General features: G+C 43.5%; 1 protein-coding gene across 2 annotated transcripts in view; it reads left to right on the top strand.

Moving 5' to 3' along the window:
• The window catches only part of atp2a3 (ATPase sarcoplasmic/endoplasmic reticulum Ca2+ transporting 3), a 172,855-nt gene that overhangs the window by 122,697 nt on the left and 29,957 nt on the right, over positions 1-20,201 (top strand). For both annotated transcript variants that reach the window (XM_048612471.1, XM_048612472.1), the window contains exons 9-11: positions 3,469-3,557; positions 11,500-11,602; positions 19,265-19,396. In XM_048612471.1, the coding sequence (XP_048468428.1) occupies positions 3,469-3,557; positions 11,500-11,602; positions 19,265-19,396 (324 nt within the window). The remainder of the gene's footprint in view (positions 1-3,468; positions 3,558-11,499; positions 11,603-19,264; positions 19,397-20,201) is intronic.

Here is a 20,201-nt window from a genome sequence, read left to right as displayed (position 1 = left end):
ATCAGCTTTCCTGCTCCTCTGATGCTGCTTGGCCTGCTGTGTTCATCCAGCTCTACACCGTGTTATCTCAAGTGCAGCAGACTGGTTTGACGGTTAGTCTCTCGAATGTTTCAAACTGTGCTTTTACAGGCTATATGTATTAGTGATGCAGGGGTGTGTGTTAGAAATCATCAGTTTGGGATCAACTTCAGTTCTTAATAATCCTGTGCAAATCTAAAAGTCTAGGGATTTCTGACTGTTAGTGAGGTACCACTGCTACATTCATCTGTCTCTGATATGAGCCAGTCAAGAACTGGGCTACCTACGTAAATACTGTGGCTACAAAAGCAGGTCAGAAGCAAGGAATCCTGTGGTGAGCTATACGCTTCCTGACTTTCCAAAACCTGTTCACCATCCACAAGGCACAAGTCAGGAGTGTGATGGAATACTCCCCACTTGCCTGGATGGGTGCAGCTCCAACAACACTCAAGAAGTTTAACACCATTCAGGACAAAGCAGCCCATGTGACTGGCACTATATCCACAACCTTCCACATTGACTTTCTCCATCAACGATGCAGACTAGCAGTGTGTATCATCTACAAGATGCACTACAGGAATTCACCAAGTCTCCTTACGCAGCACCTTCCAGACCCATCAAAAAAGACAAGAGCAGCAGATACATGGGAACGCTAGTTCTCCTCCAAGCCTCCCAACTTGGAAATATATCTCCATTTCTTCAGTGTCACCGTCAAAATCCTGGAACTCCCTTCCTAACAGCATTACAAGTGTCCCTACACCAAATGGACTGCAGTGATTCAAGAAGGCAGCTCATCACCACTTTAAGGTCAGTAATGGTGCTACAGGACTATGGAAGTTACCACCTGATGATCAGCAGGAGATTTCCTTTGCCATGTTTATCCCGATAAGTACCTTCATGGAGTCCAGAGTCAATGTTGAGGACTCCAAGGGCATCTGTCTTATGACTGTATACCACTGAGCCGCCAACTCTGCTGGGTCTGTCCTGCCGATGGGACAGGACGTATTCAGCGACAGTGATGGTGGTGTCTGGGAAATTGTCTATGAGGTATGATTCTGTGAGCATTACTGTGTCAGGCAGTTGTTTAACTGCTCTATGAGCCAGCTCACCATGTTTTGACAGTAGACCCCATACATTAGCCAGGTGGACTTTTGCAGGGTTGGTGGGGCTGTGTAGCTGTTGTTTTTTTCCTGTGCTTAGGTAGATGCCAGGCCGTGTGTCTAGACATTTTGAGATTGTGAGAAGTTCAGATAAATTTCCCTTTTCAAAGTCTTTTCCTTTTTTTTTGTCAATATCGTTTAGCAGTAGTTTCTGAGCTGGAATTACCTGAACGATTTTGGGTATTTTGACAGGTAGACAACAAAATCTTTACAGAGGCTTCTTGCATCTAGTGTGTATACAGTGTTGTTCTTTGTAGGTGAATTGGATGGATTTTTTTAAAGGGGTCTGATGTGGGGTTGAAACCTTTACTCCAAGAGACTCAGTAGAGGTTTTCGAAAACCTGACTGTAATATCACTCCAAAGTCGACAAAGTTGTTTGAAAAGATTCGTAATAGGAACTCCATGAGTTGGTTATGGATGGATACCAACGCAGAAACAACTTTAAGTGATGAAGGTTTCCATCATAGCTGATGGTTCTCTGACAGCAATAACCACAATTAGTGGTGGTAATCCAGTAATATTGGGATGGGCCATCTTTGGTGACATTGTAAATAGTAATTCATTCCAATTGCATTCTTGTCACTAGTCATCTTTAACTGGGCCCATGTGACTGACCTTGCCTTGGTAGACAGAGTTTTGATCTCTCCGGGAATTGAGGGATCTGGGGAATGAGTGGTAAAAGTGAAGTTTTGACCAAAGACTAGCTGTGATGTTACTGAAGGGTGGGATGGACTCCAGCCTCTGAGTGGTCTCCTCCTCCTATTTCTTCTCGAAGATCAGCTGCAGGTTTCCTGTGTTACACGGGTTTAGTGCATGAAGTTCTTTTCCTGTCTTAACCTGTCCCTAGCCCCAAAGTTATCCATTTCAAGAATTAATCTGTGAAATCCAGTTTGCAAATGAAAGTAAGTTCCCACACCAATAGAAGCCAAAATCTCTACGATCAACCTGCAAATCCCAGCAAGCAGTAAATCAGGTTGAGCGGTTCCATATGCAGTTGACAAGCCATTTCTTTAGCCTTGGTTATTTTATGCTGAGGAATGAGATTCTTGCTCACAAGACAGAAAATACTGCATTTATTCTCTGGATGTTGGTACAAGGTGTTCTTTACAGCAGTATAGAGAGAGAGAATAGAAAGTCTACAATTGCCAGAATGAGTGAGCTAAATTCATGATTGCTGATTGGTTACAGAGTGGAGGGAGTTGCTGTTAGCCATGAAGTGTAAATCCCCCACAAAAACAAACTCTGCTGCCTTTACAACAACAAATTCTTGAAGATAATACATAATTTCTTTACTTTTCTGAAGTGCTGCCCAAAATGCCCACAACCAGAACCTTATAAGCAACACAGTGCCAGCACTTAGCTTTCAGTGAATACTCCTGAAGCCAGTGTTGTACTTGAAGGGACTGGTGGAAATGCTGAGCAGTAGTGTTGTTTGAGTTTGGTCGTATGGGCAGCATATTGGCTGCCGTGGTGGCACAGTGGTTAGCACTGCTCTCTCTCAGTGTCAGGGACCCAGGTTTGATTCCAGCCTCTGGAGACTGTCTGTGTGGAGTTTGCATGTTCTCCTCATGTTTGCATGGGTTTCCTCCCACAGTCCAAAGATGCGCAGGTTAGGTGGATTGACCTTGGGAAATGCAGGATTACAGGAATAGGTTAGGGGCTGGGTCTGTGTGGGATGCTCTTTGGAGGGTTGGTGCTGAATCAATGGGCTGAATGGCCTCTTTCCTCACTGTAGGGGTTCTATATTTCTATGAAAAATGAGTTTCGTCTATAGAGCATTCCTGAATGTTGACGTGATGTTGAGGCACTGAGTGAGGACAATTGCATGGGATGCTGTTTGGAGGGTCGGTGTGGACCAATGGGCTGAATGGCCAGCTCCCACACAGTAGGGATTCTATGATGTTTCTAGGGATACAAACATCCACACTGGGGAAGGTCTGAGAGTTAGGCAGGGGCAGCAGAGTTGAATATGGGATAATTCATAAATGATTTTGTATTAATTTTCATTGTGAATCAGAAATAATTTGCAAAGTGCTTGCAGGAGGGCCTTACTGATGGGCTGAATGGCCTTTCCTTGTTCCATACCACTTAGTGCACTTCACAGGTATCTGGAGGATGATGGGACAAAGCAGGACGTGAGGGGATGCGGGTTGAAGGACGAATATATGATGCAGGATATGCATCAAAATGTTCAAGTAATGTCGATGAGGATCTCTTAATAACATTGTTCTCTGGGAAGGGGGAGGACCTTGCAATTTTTAACTTGAATCCAATGTCCCTCCCCTGCAGATGTTCGTCATTGATACTGTGGTTGGAGATAACTGCAACTTCAGCGAGTTCAGCATCACTGGATCCACCTATGCTCCAGAGGGACAAGTGTGAGTACTCTTAAAAGATAATCTACAACTGCAGCACTCTTAATGTTAACCCATTCCAAACTCCATATTGGGGGGTGTGGGGCACACTGTAGCCATCTAGTGGCAAATGCACCAGCTCCTGTAAACACTCCGTGTTGTTGTCAACAGAAGGGCGTTGGATCATGGATGCTGCAAAACAAATGACTGTGTCATTGTGAAGTAGGTTTTCACAGATATTTGAGTGTGAGGCATTGGATATGGGCTGTGAGAAGGGAAAGTGGATGGGATATGACCTGTGAGTAAGTGTCAGTGGAGGTGTGAGATTGGTTGTTTGATTAGGTTATACCTTTAGACTGTGGCTGGAGGGCAGTTTAATGAAGGATTTATTTGATGACAAGGCCTTCATGCCCTCCCTAACCTGCTGTATACAACAGTCTGGTGATGTGCTGTAATGTGGAGCAGGGTCCCTATATCCCAGAGAAAAAGGTCAGGGTGACTCCCTCCTTCCGCCCTGCTCTGATAACTTGCCCCACACACATTCGAAGGAGCTACTTGGAAGGGTGGCCTCTGCTGGGATTGCAACAGTCCCCAACGTTGAGTAGACGAGAGCCAGAGTGCACGGTAAATGATGAGGAGGCAGTGGGATAAGCATCTCCAAGACCCATCAGGAAGGTGTGACCCAGGGTAGGCACCTGGGGGTAGAGTGGAGAGGGGTAATGATCTGGAAAGGATTGCCTCCAATGGGCGTGGGAACCTGTTAAGGAGCTCCCCCACTGTCTCCAGCTGCAGAGTGAGAGCGGTTTTAGCTGGCTACCGGCTGTGGTCCTCTCCCTCCACTGGTTCAATCCCAACGGGCCCATGGGCCTCAACCCCGTCCATGCAGCTGGTAGAAATGTGGCAGGGGCAGGTTTGAGCAGGTAGTGGGCTTGGTGCTAGCAAAAGTTTATTTCTGCCCACAAACCTGGCACTGGGGCCTGGGGAAATTCAGTCCAAGGTGATGCTGATCTTGGACAGATAGCAGACTCAGAGTAGAATTGCAGTCATTAATTTGCTTCAGGATGAAGAGGGACCTGTTCATGGTGTGTGTCAGGAATTAGAGAGCTGGCATTGAGACTTGCCATGAAAAAGTAGTGACTGGCTGTGAGGGAATGTTAAAGTGAGAAAGAAAATCCACCAAATTTATTAAAAATATGACCCATGTCTGATTTCACTCCGATGGCTGCAATGTTCAAAAGAAAATTTATATATTCTCCTGCTTGTCCTTCAACTTCATTAACGCAAACAGAGGTAATTTACAGACATTTGCTTTCTTTTTCCCAAACCGTAAGGTGTTTGCTCACTGTGGAGCTGATGTGTTGCTAGTCCATGTAACCAAATTCCGCTCTGCAATGATGTGATGGGCTTATCCATTTGGTGTATGCTGCTTTCCTGAATTCTGAGTACCTGGCATCAGGCTCTGGGACAAGGGTCGTCTCGGAGCAGACTCTTCTTCAGTCTCACTTAGAAATGTTGTACAGTCTTTGTTTGACTGAACAGAGAAACATCGGAAGATAAAATGTTACAACCATCTGTATGCAATGCTGCACGTACTCTCTGAATCCTCAGGAGGTGTTCAGATGCCTTCTGACAGGGGTCTTTAGTACAGCTGTCATCAACAATGCTCCTTTGAAGCTTTACCCATTGTCTGATTTATGGAACCTCTGTGGGGAAAATAAATTAGATGAGCTTAACTCCTTTTCTACCTCTTGTTCTTTCAAATCCTTAATTCTTCTTTCCTTCTTTCAGTCTTGGTGTTGTCCTGCTTTTGTTCATTCCTGGCTTGTTTCCTTTCTCATTCTTATTTGTGCTTTTTCTCGTACACGTTATTTCTTTCTCTCTTATCCCCGGTTTTACACTCATTCTATGTCCCCCCTTCTCTTCTGGAGCTCTTTCTTTCCCTCTTCTGTCCTCTCCTTTTCTACTTCTCTTCTTCAATCACTTTCCTTCTCTCTGTCTCCATCTTCTCTCTCTTATTCTAATTGTTTGATCTTTTCTTTCCCTATAACCAGATTTAAAAAAAAACACACCTGATTAACTTTCCAACACACTCCTCCTTCTTGGTGTTGATGTTGTGACATCTCATGACTCACCAGCACTCCTTCTGTCGCTATTTATTTAAGGTTCTTGTATCATTTGACAGTACAGGTAAAAAAAAAATAAGCAGAGTGCCACAGATACTGGAAATCTTGAGTAACAGAGAAAATTGTTGGCAGCGCTCAGCAGATGAGGCAGCATCTCTGGAGAGAGCAGGGGAGTTAACATTTGATGTATGGACATAAGTACATAAGAACTAGGAGCAGGAATAGGCCATCTGGCCCCTCGAGCCTGCCCCGCCATTTAATAAGATCATGGCTGATCTTTTTGAGACTCAGCTCCACTTACCCACCCACTCACCATAACCCTTAATTCCTTTACTGTTCAAAAATTTATCTAGCCTTGCCTTAAAAACATTCAGCGAGGTAGATTCAACCGCTTCACTGGGCAGGGAGTTCCACAGATTCACAACCCTTTGGGTGAAGAGGTTCCTCCTGACCTCAGTCCTACATCTGCTTCCTTTTATTTTGAGGCTATGCTCTCTAGTCCTAGTTTCACCTGCTAGTGGAAACAACCTCCCTGCCTCCACCTTATCTATTCCCTTCATAATCTTATATGTTTCTATAAGATCTCCCCTCATTCTTCTGAATTCAAATGAGTATAATCCCAGTCTACTCAGTCTCTCCTCATAATCCAACCCTCTCAACTCTGGAATCAGCCAAGTGAATCTCCTCTGCACCCCCTCCAGTGCTAGTATATCTCGTCTCAAGTAAGGAGACCAAAACTGCACACAGTACTCCAGGTGTGGCCTCACCAGGACCCTATACAGCTGCAGCATAGCCTCCCTGTTTTTAAACTCCATCTCTTGAGCAATGGCAGACAAAATTCCATTTGCCTTTTTAATCACCTGCTGTACCCGCAATCCTACTTTTAGTGATTCATGCACAAGGACACCCAAGTCCCTCTGCACAGCAGCGTGCTGCAATTTTTTACCATTTAAAACATAGTCCATTTTCCTGTTACTCCTACCAAAATGGATGACCTCACACACTTATCAACATTGTATTCCATCTGCCAGACCTTTGTCCACTCACTTAGACTATCTATATCCCTCTGCAGACTTTCAGTGTCTTCTTCACACTTTCCTCTACCACTCACCTTAGTGTCATCTGCAAATTTTGACACACACTTAGTCCCCAACTCCAAATCATCTGAGTGAATTGTAAACAATTGAGGTCCCAGCACTGATCCCTGATGCACACCACTAGCCACTGACCGCCAACCAGAAAAACACCCATTTATCCCTACTGTTTGCTTTCTACTGGTCAACCAATCCTCTATCCATGCCAATACATTACCTGTAATACCCTGCAACTTTATCTTATGTAGCAGCCTTTGGTGTGGCACCTTGTCAAATGCCTTCTGGAAATCCAGATACACCACATCCACAGATTCCCCATTATCCACCATGCAAGTAATGTCCTCAAAGAATTCCACCAAATTAGTTAAACATGACCTACCCTTCATGAACCCATGCTGGGTGTTCCCAATGGGAGAATTTATATCCAGATGTCTTGCTATTTCTTCCTTAATGATAGATTCAAGCATTTTCCCCACTACCGAAGTTAAGCTAACTGGCCTATAGTTTCCTGCTTTTTGTCTACTTCCTTTTTTAAACAGTGGCGTCACATTGGCTGTTTTCCAATCTGCGGGAACCACCCCAGAGTCCATTGAAGTTTGGTAAATAATTACTACTGCATTTGCTATTTTCCCCCATCACCTCTTTTAGTACCCTGGGATGTATTTCATCAGGGCCAGGAGACTTGTCTACCTTTAGCCCCATTAGCTTGCCCAGCACTGCCTCCTTAGTGATAATGATAGTTTCTAGGTCCTCACCTGCTATAACCTTCTTGCCATTAGTTTTCGGCATGTTATTTGTGTCTTCCACTGTGAAGACCGACACAAAATAACTGTTTAACTGGACCTTTCAGTACTGGGCAAAATCCGGACTCCTTTGAAATACTACCTTTTCTATCTTTTTAATGTTCCTTGACCTGCTGAGTGCTACGAACCTTTTTTGATCACTGCTTGAAACAAAATGGTATGTTGTCATAACACACATGCTACGGCCCCCAGTTAGGTTGTTGTATGGGCAGTGCCTTATCATAAACTCTCTACAGCACCAGTGTTAATATATCAGCACTTGTTTTAAGTCTCATTATCTAATAAAGAGCCTGTATTAGATCTGCTGTCTTAACATTGACTCTCTGTAATATTTCCTTCAGTGCAGGAAAACCATCAGAAGCACTAGGGCTCAGTAAATGGACAGTGTTTGACGCTTAGTTGAGCCTTATTGTGTTGTGGTCGGTCTGTACTAACCATGCAAGAACGAACAGGTCTGCCCAAAATTATACAGAAATCATGTTTCCTCTCCAGCCTTTCGTATGTACAAACAAATTGTAGGTAACGTATTAAAGAAAAAATTGCATTGCCATAGACATCCCTGTGGAGGTATTTCAAATTTATACAGTCATGCATTGAGAGATGACATTTCATTGTAAAAAAGAAGTGTTCCCATTTTCAAACAGTGATTTGTAGGAAATTTTGGTACAAAATACACAGAAATCACATGAAACCCCGGAGGGATTAGCTTCCTCCCTACAATTCATGCCAGCCCGACTGAAATCAGTACTGTGCATGCAGTCTTGCAATAAAGTGCTGACATTACAAATACAAACTGGGCAGGACTGGTATAGCAATAAACCAGACAATTTACAGGAAGGCCCAGAGGAGATTCACTCTTCTTGCAGAAATGTATCCTTCACAAGGAGGAGCGTCGCATTGCGATTTCTACCTGGCATTAGAAAAAGACTTACAGATGCCTGTCCTTGAAGGCCTCTATCATTGATTTGTAGTTGATTGTGGCAGGTTATGTCAGTGGTACTGTATGCAGCCATCATTACAACATGAGTGTTAGAGTTCACAAGGTTATGTGGATAGCTCAGCAGAGATTGAGAACGCAAACTTACATCAATGCTTCCAGATGATGAGCAGGACTTAGCTTACAATCTAGCCTGGTCAGATTGCCTGCTCCAGTGATGATTTTGATGGCTCCAGCTCCAAGAGATTTCAGACACTCCTTAGTCACTGCAGCAACTTTATTAATAATGAAGACACCGTGACTTTTCAGTTCTTCAGCCATCGCATCACCATTGGCTGTTTATCAGCTTCAGGGATAGCTAACTGGATCTTCGAGTGCTTGCTCCATGCTGTGATGGTCCTTCACTTACAATTGAGTCAACTGTGCCAGGTGTCTTTAGCAGGATGAAAGAAAGTTAGCCGGATATTGATGCAGAATTACAGGCAGAGCACCCAGAGACAGCAGAAAATGGCTTCTCTCAGATTGCAAATTACCAAGGTATTGAACAAAAGATGGCCAACCACGACTGAAAGATGGAAACGATGTGAGCAATGCCACGAACACTGTTCGAAGTTCTGTTAATCCTTTTGATCCTTCCTTTGAAACAGATCAGTTGTGTCACATCACATCAGACCAAGTTGCACTAGCATGTCTTGTAGTCAAGGGCCATGAAAAGGGAGAGGAAGCATTCATGACTCTTGTTTTGTTAGAAGTGACTGTAAGAACAAGCTGTCAAGGAGTTAAGACTTCCAAGGATACAAGAAAATGTATGGTCATAAAGTAAATGTCAGAGAGAGTGTAAAAACAGACTAACCAGACTGAGAGATTTTAGGGCAGTGGCTAAAGTGGATCAATGAGATGCTGGTCCATAGGTTGGAAATGTTACTCCTGTCTGTAATCGTGATGGATCCTTCATCAATACAATAAAGGAAAGCTCTTGCAGTGTAGTAGGAACTGCAAATGCTGGAGAATCCGAGACAACAAGTTGCAGAACTGGATGAACACAGCAGGCCAAGCAGCATTGAAGGAGCAGAAAGGCTTGCAGAGCTGGATGAACACTTGCAGTGTATTTTTTTTGAGTGGTATGTATATCAACCCCCAAACCATTTGATGTGATCTCCAGTGGTAGGACATGGCTATGGCATGCGCTAGCATTCTTTATGGAATTGCAGTTAATATTTGAACAAGAGTGATCCACTTTGTCCTGGACATGTACAAGATCAAGAGTGGTTTAAGAAGGTGGAGATCAGTTTGACAAATGCATATTCCAAAATTTTGTCTCTTGACCAGAAAATCCCAGAGCAGTGAACAAGGCTTCAGCCTTCCAGTGACACAACAGTTGACTCCAGTTCCTCTATGAAAGATGGTGCCAGCCTGCAAAGACATCATTGATGACATAACACTATTTATTGAACAGGAAGGGAGGGTCATGCAGTTCTTCAGAATGACAGTAAAGCAGACCTGGAAGTGGTACCAATCCCAGCACTGTTCCCAAATGAAGGAGCAGCTTAAATAGGGCCACAGCTTCTCAGTGAGATTACAGCAGGTTCCATGAATCATGTTGTCACAAACAGCCCTGATATTGCTGTCTTTGTAATGCATCGGATTCAGCAAGGACAAAGCTCTACTTTCACAGAGGAAGAGGAATTAACACACATACATTGGTGTGCATTGTATCATTGATCATTTTGATTGAGATGCTGGTCCCTTTGGGTTTCATTGCTTTTCAGGATGTAGTTTTATAAATCCTCCGTATAGGATATGGGAGGTGAAATCGGCCAGCAAAGAGCATGGTGCAACATTTGAGAAGTTGGAGCCACCTCTTGCTTTTGCACTTTGTGTGAAGAGCCAGAGGCAAGTGAGTGAATTGTATTGGCAGCTTAGATGTGGACCAGATGTCAAATATTCGTGATTGGATGTTTTGTAGGGAAGGGCTGGCCACTAAACAATGTTTCATTGTCAAATCAAGTTGCCGTAGTCTGGTGTTCTCTTATTAGAGAGAGATAACTGATGATGATTTAACCTGAGAGCCACCACACCTTGGGCAAGGGGAGAGGTTGAGAAGGAGAGTCCTTCATGGTAACCTCAGTCAGTGATGAGGATTGAACCCACGCTGTTGGAATCACAATGCTTCACAAACCAACCGTCCAGCCGACTGAGCTAAACTGATCTCCAAAGTTTCATTGTATGCACTGATACAGCCTTCTAATGACCAGCTCCCAATCCACAAATGATGGCTCCAGAACATACCAGAAATTCCATCTCCAAAGGACTATGGGATGTCTAGTAGAAAATGATGTACTTGTCTTAGACTGAATGACATTTTCTTCAAGACCAGCAAGTGTAATTGGAGCTTGCAGATTGTGTAAAAAGATAGTGTGCACAAGGATGATGTAATTATTCTTGCACCAACACTGCCCTATCAGACTTCCAGGGCTCCAATGATGATGACTCATAGTTATACAAATGCTAACCCAAATAACTCAATGAATCATAAATAAGTAGTACAGGGAAAGATATCATCCTGTAACCTTGGTCACCAATCACTACCCCTGTCCCATTTATGACTTGAGGACTATTTGTAGCTAAATGTGTGAACGTGGGGATGTTCGGTCATAAATGTGCGTCTCTGAAATTTACATAATCTTGCATTGAATAAGTGGTTGCTTTTGTAATTTCTTCCCTAGCAACAGATATGGAAAGTAATTTAGATTAATGTATACATGTACCATGAGCTGTTTCTTCTACCTGTGTGCCTCTCTGTCTGTCCGTGTGTCTCTCTGTCTCTGTTTGTGTCTCTCTCTATCTCTCTCTCTCTCCCTCTCTCCCTTTCTCTTTCTCTCTCTCTCTCTCTCTCTGTGTCTGTCCCACGCACGCGCGCGCGCACACACACACACACACACACAATTTATCATGTGAAACGTTTTGTAACGGTGCGGATCTGAACAAGAACATTTTTGTTCTTTGCAGATTAATGAGAGACAAGCCCATCCAACCCAGTCAATACAGTGGGCTTGTGGAACTTGCTACTATCTGTGCACTGTGTAATGACTCCTCATTGGACTATAATGAGGTGAGTACAACTTTATTTGTTTTAATGACAACCTTTTGCTTCAGTTTTTTTTAAAAAAAGGCTCCTGCTAAGGGCTTCATCTGTATTCTCAGAAGCATTAAACTATCATAAAACCAATCAGTGCTCAAATTGTACTGTACCTTTTTAAAAGTCCCAGCTTTCATTGTGTTTCAACCCATTCTTCGGCGGGTACAATGAAATGTGTGTATGTGCGCGTGCGCATGCCAGAGTGATCGAGTCTTGGGGCGGGGGGTTGGTTGTGGTGTATCATAGAGCATAGAACATAGAACATTACAGCGCAGTACAGGCCCTTCGGCCCTCGATGTTGCGCCGACCTGTGAAACCAATCTGAAGCCCATCTAACCTAAGCTATTCCAATTGGTGTGTGTCATTGAGGGGGTGTGAAGGTGTGCGCATGAGTGCAGTGTAGGCAATTATAGGGCTGTAAGAAAGAGTAAAAAAAAGTATGTTTAATTATCAGGTTGTGTATGTGACTGTGTGGGAGAGAATGGGATATGTGTTTCACTGATGGGGTGTGTGTGTGGTTGTATGAATCAAAGAAAAATTATTGCTTAATCTTTTTACAGTATAATGTCAAATGGCATCCATCACTCCAAATGGACCTTGACATGAATCTTAGCTCCTTAGAAGTCTATTATAGATGTGACAAGTATTCTTCACACCCTGCAGTGAATCATGTGTTGAGAATTTGAAGACCTGTTGGCAGGCTATTAACCTACTAGCTGCCTTTTGCTGAATGTCATTTAACACAGAACTTCTTGACTTCTGCTTTTTGTTCTTCTCTGCCTTTCCCTTGTTTTCGCCAGCGTTGTACTCAGGCTGTCCTGCCTACCCACCTGCTCTGGCACGTGTGGAAGTGTGCAGCTCAAACATCAGTCTCTCGACTTTCTTACTCCCTGACTGACCTGTGTGTCTCCTTTTCACATGATAGTGCTCCTCCTCCACATGTCTCTTAGATTTACTTATTATTAGTTCGCTCCTCTTTTGGTCATCAGTATTATTAATTGTATTGACTGACGTTCATTGAGCAATCCTGATTGTTTGTTTGTGTAATCACTTCAGTTAATTTGAGTATATTCAGTTGAGTTTGCAGTACGTCTCATTTAGACTTATTAGTAGCGACATACATTCAGATACTGGGATTACTTTCTGTAAACTAAAGGAATATACTCAAGCCAGCTTTTGTTTTTGAATTACTCACGGGTGTGGGGAGCCTGGATCACCCCATTGGTCTGTCCGTGGCAACACCTTGGCAAGAGTTGACATACCAACCAACTGGTCTCTCTTTGAGCAGTATTCACAAATCTATTGTAACATAAAAGCCTCTTGTGGGTAGTTCAAAATATTATTGTTGTGCTTGTCACACTTCTGAGCTTTTCTTCCATTAGGAAGTTTTCAGACATTGGTGAAGCCACTTTTATAACACTGTGTATAATTCTGGTCATCCTGCTGTAGGAAGGATGTTTTTAAACTAGAAAAAGTGCAGAAAACATTTACAAGGATATTACCAGGACTGGTGGGTGTGCATTACAAGGAGAGACTGGATAGGCTGGGACTTTTTTCCCCCTGGAATGTTGGATGCTGAGGCATGATCTTATAGAGGTTTATAAAAACATGAGGGACATAAATAAGGTGAATAGCCAAGGTCTTTTCCCCAGGATAGTGGAGTCCAAAAATAGAGGACATAGTTAAGGTGAAAGGGGAAAGATTTAAAAGGGACCTGAGGGGTAACATTTTCACACACAGATGGTGTGTAGATGGAGCAAGCTGCCAGAAGAAGTGGTAACGCAGGTACAATTACAACATTTAAAAGACATTTGGACAGGTTCGTGGATGGGAAAGGTTTAGACAGATATGGACCAAACGCAGGCAAATTGGACAAGTTAAGTTTTGGGATATCTGGTTGGCGTGGACAAGTTGGACTAAAGTATCTGTTTCTGTGCCGTATGACTCATAATAAAAGGAACTTGTCAGATTTTAAAACAATATTACCTCCACCGACTATAGCACCACAGCTGTGCATCTTAGTCTGTATTGCAATGAAACATCTATTCTTCTCCACTTCCCAAATTTCAGTATTTGTTTTTACTAAAATAAATGATTATGAAATCAAAGCAGTAAAAAATCTACACAAAGTACAACTTTAAAATTGAATTACTTGCGTGTATTCTGGTCTCCTATCTCCTACTGTCTAGCTGTGTACTATCTGACTACACATGGTCTTGCCTACGGTGGGACATTCATTCATTAGTAGTGAAATAAATTGTGAGGTTTTGATAGATTTTTGAGTGTTAACTGATTACCAACCTGTTATGTTTGTTTGTAATTTGATTGAAACAATGTGAAAATTTCTTAACATTTCTAGACCTTTTTTTCTGAGAAATAGCTTAAGTTTTCAAAGCCTAGACTTATTCTAAGGATGACTAATAGGCTTTTAGAGTTATGGGATATCAGGGGAGCCAAATGGAGTGTACAACTAGCCGTATGTATGATGTCATGAACGTACCACATATCAACAGCAAAGGCATCTATGGGACTTGTCACCAACAGAACAGGCTTGAGTTCTGGGCTTCAAAACTTGAGCAGTGGCTGTAGTCACTATTGTATGTCGGAGAGGACTACTGCACATGTAGGAAGGCGGTCACACCATACACAGAAACTTAGGAATAGGGTGTTCACCAGGCAGACTAAGAAAACCAGGCATCTCTCTTGCTTGCTAACCAGCACTCCTTTTTGGAAACTAGTGATGGCACTGGTTCCTCAGGGGAGTTCAGCCACAGTCATGCCCACAATCCCATGGGTGATGCAGCTGTACAGGAGTGGGCAGGGAATGGAAGACCAATAGTTATAGGGAACTCCATAGTCCGAGGGGTCAGGCAGGTGCTACTGTGGCAGTAAACATGACTCCAGATAGTGAGGCCCCTTCCTGGTGTCAGGATCAAGAATGCCATGGAGTAGCTGCAGGAAATCCTTCTGGGGGAGGCATCATCAGCCAGAGGTTGTGGTCCACATTGGGACCAGCAACATAGGTAGGAAGAGGGATGAGGTCCTGAAGGTAGATTTCAGGGAGTTGGAATGGAAATTAAAAAGTGGGACCTTGAGCAGTAATCTCAGGAGCACTTCCAGAGCCATGTGCCAGGAGGATTGATCATTTGAATATGTGACTGGAGAATCGCTGTAGTATTGAGAACAACAAATTTCTGAAGAATTGGGACCAGTTGCGAGGTAGGTGGGACCTGTACAATCTGGAGGATCACGAAACTGATGGGGATAGAGAACATGGAATGTGACCACTGTCTAGCAAATGAAAAACATAAAAATGGACTGTAAAAGCCTCTAGGGGTACATTAAAGGGAACCTTCTGGCTAAAATAAATGTGGGACCAAAGCAGGCAGAGTCAGAATGATTTATAAAGGGGAATAGAGAAATGGTAGAGAAGCTGAATGATTACTTTGTGTCTGTTTCCACTGAGGATATCTCCCAGGAGGGATCCAAGTGGCTAGGATAGACAAGAAAGAAAAGGAGATAGAGTTTGGTGTTAGCAAGAAGATTGTACTGGGAAAGTTAATGGGGTTGAAAGTTGATAAGTCTCTAGGACCTGATGGATTTCATTCTGGCGTGTTGGAGGTGGTTGTGTAGACGATTGATGTATCTTCCAAAATTCTATAGATTCTGGAATTATTCCTGTAGCTTGTAAGATAACAAATATCATGCCACTATTTAAGGAGGGAAATATAGACCCGTTGGCTTTATATCAATCACCTTACATCAACAAGAAGAGGAAAGCTCTCAGTGCCTGGTAAAACGATATCACTGTGAACCAAAGAGAAGAACTCATCGAATATCAAAGGCGGACTTACAAAGGAGAATGAAGGAAATCAAGAACTAATAGGTGGACTGAGAAAGCTAAGGAGCTGCATTCCTTGCTGATAAACACGACAAGCCGGGATTTCTTTGGTGCCACAATGTTGCCTCAATTTAATGAGATGTAAGGATTATACTGTTTTGAGTGGCAGAGAAAACATCAGCCACTGATGGAGAGAATGCTTCAAAGAACTCCTAACCTGCAACACCATCGTTAATGAGGGCATATTTGAGAAATCTCCCAACTCCCCATCAATGACGGGTTTGAACTCCCACCTAGTATGGCAGACGTTGAAGCCTCATTTAGACACCTGAAGAATGGACAAGCTGAAGGAGTAGATGGAATTCCAGTGGAGATTTTCTGATTTGGAAGAACAGAGCTTACTGTTTCCTCTATTGACTGTTCCTGAAAATCTGGAACAGAAGAAATCCCTGCAGATCTCTGGAATACTGCCATCGCCACTATCTTCAAGAAAGGAGATAATGTGGACTTTTTTCATTCATTCATGGGGTGAGGGCATTGCTGGCCAGGCCAGCATTTAATGCCCAGAGGGCACCTATGAGTCAACCACATCGCTGTGGGCCTGGAGTCATGTGTAAGCCAGACCAGGTAAAGGTGGCAGTTTCCTTCCCAGAGGATATTACTAAACGAAATGGGTTTTTCTGACAATCGACAATGGATTCATGGTTATCATTAGACTCTTAATTCCAGATATTTATTGAATTCAAATTCCACCATCTGCCATGGTGGGATTTGAACCCAGGTCCCCAGAACATCATCTTGGGTCTCTGGATTAACAGTCCAGCAATTATGCCACTAGGCCATCGCCTCACCTTGGGGAACTGTGGGAATGACCAAGGAATCTCCCTGCTGTCTGTTGGCAAGGTCATCACCTAAATCCTCACTAGGCGCCTTCTCCCAGTCTCTGAGGAAATCCTTCCTGAAAGGTTTCCAATCAAACTGCGGAGCTAGGACATGATTTTCACTGCTCAGTAACTCCGAGAGAAATGACAGAAATAGCACCAACCGCTGGCTGTGGCCTTCCTCGATCTGACCAAGGCTTTTGACTCAGTCACTTGGGAAGTGGAATGGAAGATCCTGTCAAAAGCTGACTGTCCAGTGAAATTCATTAATATCCCCCATCTCCTCCATGAAAAAATGTTGGTGATGGTCCTGACTGAAGGTAGTGTGACAGAATCCTTTCGGGGTTAAGACTGGGAACAAGCAGGGATATGTCATCACACCCACCCTTTTCTCCATCTTCATTGCCACCACTCTTCACCTTGTCAAAATGAAACTTTCCATGATGTGGACTTTGTCTACAGGGTGCATGGAAAACTTTCCTGGCTCCACCTGGTTGAAATCCAAAAGGAAAACGACACTGATGTTGCTTGTGAACTTCGAGTATGTAGATAACAATGTCATCCCTGCTCCCCCAGGAGAGAATCTTCAAGCCTCCCTTAAATACCTTGGCGGAAGTATACCAAAGAATTGGTCTCAGCCTCAACCTCAGGAAGAGTTAGAGAGTCATACAGCATAGAAACAGACCCTTCAATCCAACTCATCCCCGCTGACCGAGTTTCCCAAACTAATCTGGTCCACTTCCCTACATTTGACCCATATCCCTCTAAACCTTTCCTATTCACGTACCTATCCAAATGTCTTTTAAACATTGCAACTGTACCTGCATCTACCACTTCCTCTGGCCGTTCGTTCCACATATGAATCACTTTGTGTGAGGAAGCTGTCCGTTGGGTCCCTTCACGTTAAAGTTATGCTCACTAGTTTTGAACTCACTTCGCCAGGGAAAAGACCTTTCTAGTCACCTGTCGATGAACCTCATGATTAAAAAACCTCTAAAATGTCACCCCTCAACCTCTTCCACTTCAGTGGAAAAGGCTCCAGCATATTCAACCTCTGCTTATAACTCAAACACTCCATCGCTGGCAACATCGCCGTAAATTTTTTCAGACGTTTTCCATTTTAGTAATATCCTTCCCATAGCAGGGCAACCGGTATTGCACACAGTACTCCCAAAAGTGGTCTCAACAACCTCCTGTACAACTCAACATGATGTCCCAACTCCTATACTCAGTGGTCTGAGCAATGAAGGCAAGTGTGTTTAAGCACCTTTTTGGCCATCCTGTCTACCTGTGACGCAAATTTCAAAGACTTGAATTCTTTACCAAATTGTCTCAGGTCAAGATCCGGTCCATCACTCCATTAAGATCAATGGAGAGATTCTCCGAAATGTGGACCATTTCCCTTCCTTGGGGAGCCGTCTGTCATCTAAAACTGACATTGGACGTGAGGTCGAATCTCGATATCAGCCAGTGAGCACCACTCCCAGACGTCTTTAGGATGAGAGTCTTCAATGCCTGTGACATCTGTGCAGACACGAAAACCCTTGCAGATAAAGGCAGTCATACTTTCAACTCTCCTTCTGAAATTTGGACTACGTATAGTCACCACTCCAAGACCCTGGAAAAAGACCATCGACGCTGTTTGAGATGGATTTTCTGCATCAGCTGGGGATCAGGCGCACTAACGTTAGAGACCTTGATGGAGCTAATAGCACCAGGATTGAGACCATGATCATCCAAAACCAACTCCACAGGACTGGCCGTGTGCTTTAGGATACCTGAGTTCCCACTGCCAAAGCACATCGTCCTCACCCAGCTCAAGAAAAATTTGAGAAGGACAAAAGAAACATTTTGAAGACTCCCTGAAGGGTTTCCTCAACGAGCAACTTAGATGTCAATGCATGGGAGACCTTTGTTCAGAAAAAAATGGGCTTGCAGGTACCTCCTGTATGAAGGGACATAATTCTTCGAGAGCTCCTGTTGGCAAGAGGAAATATGGAAAAGTAACTGGAGAAAAGAGTGCCAGCCGTCTCAAAGCCCAGAACTGATTCCACTTGTGGAAACATCTCCCAGTTTACTTGGAGATTGGGCTCATCAACCACACAAGGACCACCCGAATCCATGACCCGTGACACAGGATTTCCTCAATGCACAATCCTACTCGTTGTTGAGTGATTGGCAATGACATCAATAATGGGGAACCTGCTAGACTCTATTATAAAGGATGAGACAAGTCACTGAACACTAACCTGCAGTAAGCTCTTCGGAAGGCTAATGGAATGTTAGTCCTGCAAAAAGATTTGAGTTGAGGACTAGTGATGTCTTGCTTCAATTGTTTAGGAGCTCGGTTAGACAGCATCTGTTGTGCTGTGTATAGTTTTAGTCTCCTTATCACAACAAATGAAATATTGCTGCAAACGGAGTGCAGCAAAGGTCCACCAGCCTTGTTCCCAGGATGGCAGGACTGTCCTGTGAAGAGAGACTGAACAAACTGGGCCTGTATTCACTCGAGTTTTGAAGAAAGATTGAAACTTACAAAATACTGAAAGGAATGGGTAGAGTAGATGCAGGGAGATGTTTCCCGTGGCTGGGGAGCCTAGAGCCAGGAGGTACAATTTAAACATTAATTTCAAATAGTTCTGAAAAGGGGAGGATTTTTTTTACCCAGGGTTGTGAACCTTTAGAATTCTCTCCCACAGAGGGCTATGGAAACTCCACCTTTTGAGTATATTTGAGACACAGATTGCTGTCCGTCAGAAATTTATCAATGTCCAGGGTTATAGGGATGGGATGTATAAAAGATATTGAAGTGTTGGATCAGTCATGATCATATTGAATGACCATATGCTGTTCCTCTGTTTGTATCTGCTTAAAAACATGCTGCTAATCCTGTCCTTTGCTTTTGTACCCCAGGCAAAAGGAGTCTATGAGAAGGTTGGCGAAGCCACAGAAACTGCTCTCACATGTTTGGTGGAAAAGATGAACGTTTTTGACACTGACCTCCACGGTATCAGCAAAGTAGAAAGAGCGACGTTTTGTAACAATGTGAGTACTCATTACTGTAACCGCCACAAATTGTTCCACATTGTTGTAATGTAGAGAAACAATTTGGTGGCCTTTATGTTGTTTATTTGAACCTATGAGGTGCTGGGAGGCATAGTTTAATGGATTCAGAATATTTTTCACCCTTCCATATGATGTGGGTGTCATTTGCAAGGCTAGCATTTGCTGTCCATCCCTACGTATCCTTGAACCACATGGCTTACTTGACCATTTGAGAGTGCAGTTAAGTAGGTATGGAGTTGCATATAGGCCAGACTGGGTAAGGATAGCGGATTTTCTTTCCTCACGGACATTAATGAACCAGATGGGGTTTTGCAACCATCAATAATGATTTCATGGTTAATGTCACCAAGACCAGCTTTGAATTTCATGTCTGTAAATTGAATTTGAATTCCATGAGCTGCCATGGTGGGGTTTAAGCCCATGTCAGCAGAACATTCTTCTGAAAAAGAAGGGGACAGCTAAGAGGAAAAGAGAGGGACTGTGAAGGGGTTGGGGGGTACTGCCAAGGGAGGGGTGGAGAGTGTTGAGCTATGAACAGGGGAAAGGGAGAGGGAGGCTGAGAGGTGGGAAAGAGGGTGGGTTCTTCGAAATGGGAGATAGGAAGATGGACTGCGAAGGGGGACGGGACCTGCAAAGGAGCAGAGCTAGGAGCAACAAAGCAGAAGAGAGAAGGCGATCTGCAAAGAGGGAAGAGAAGCTGTAGAGGGGAAGATGTGGTATTAAATCTTCCAACAAAGAAATACTCAGCTAACTGGAATCCAGGAAATCGTGAAGCCACTAAAGT

This window comes from Rhincodon typus, chromosome 26, assembly GCF_021869965.1.
Source record: "Rhincodon typus isolate 14 chromosome 26, sRhiTyp1.1, whole genome shotgun sequence".
Taxonomy (NCBI): domain Eukaryota; kingdom Metazoa; phylum Chordata; class Chondrichthyes; order Orectolobiformes; family Rhincodontidae; genus Rhincodon; species Rhincodon typus.
The sequence above is the reverse complement of the archived record's forward strand: the minus strand, read 5'-3'. Positions and strand labels throughout refer to the sequence as shown.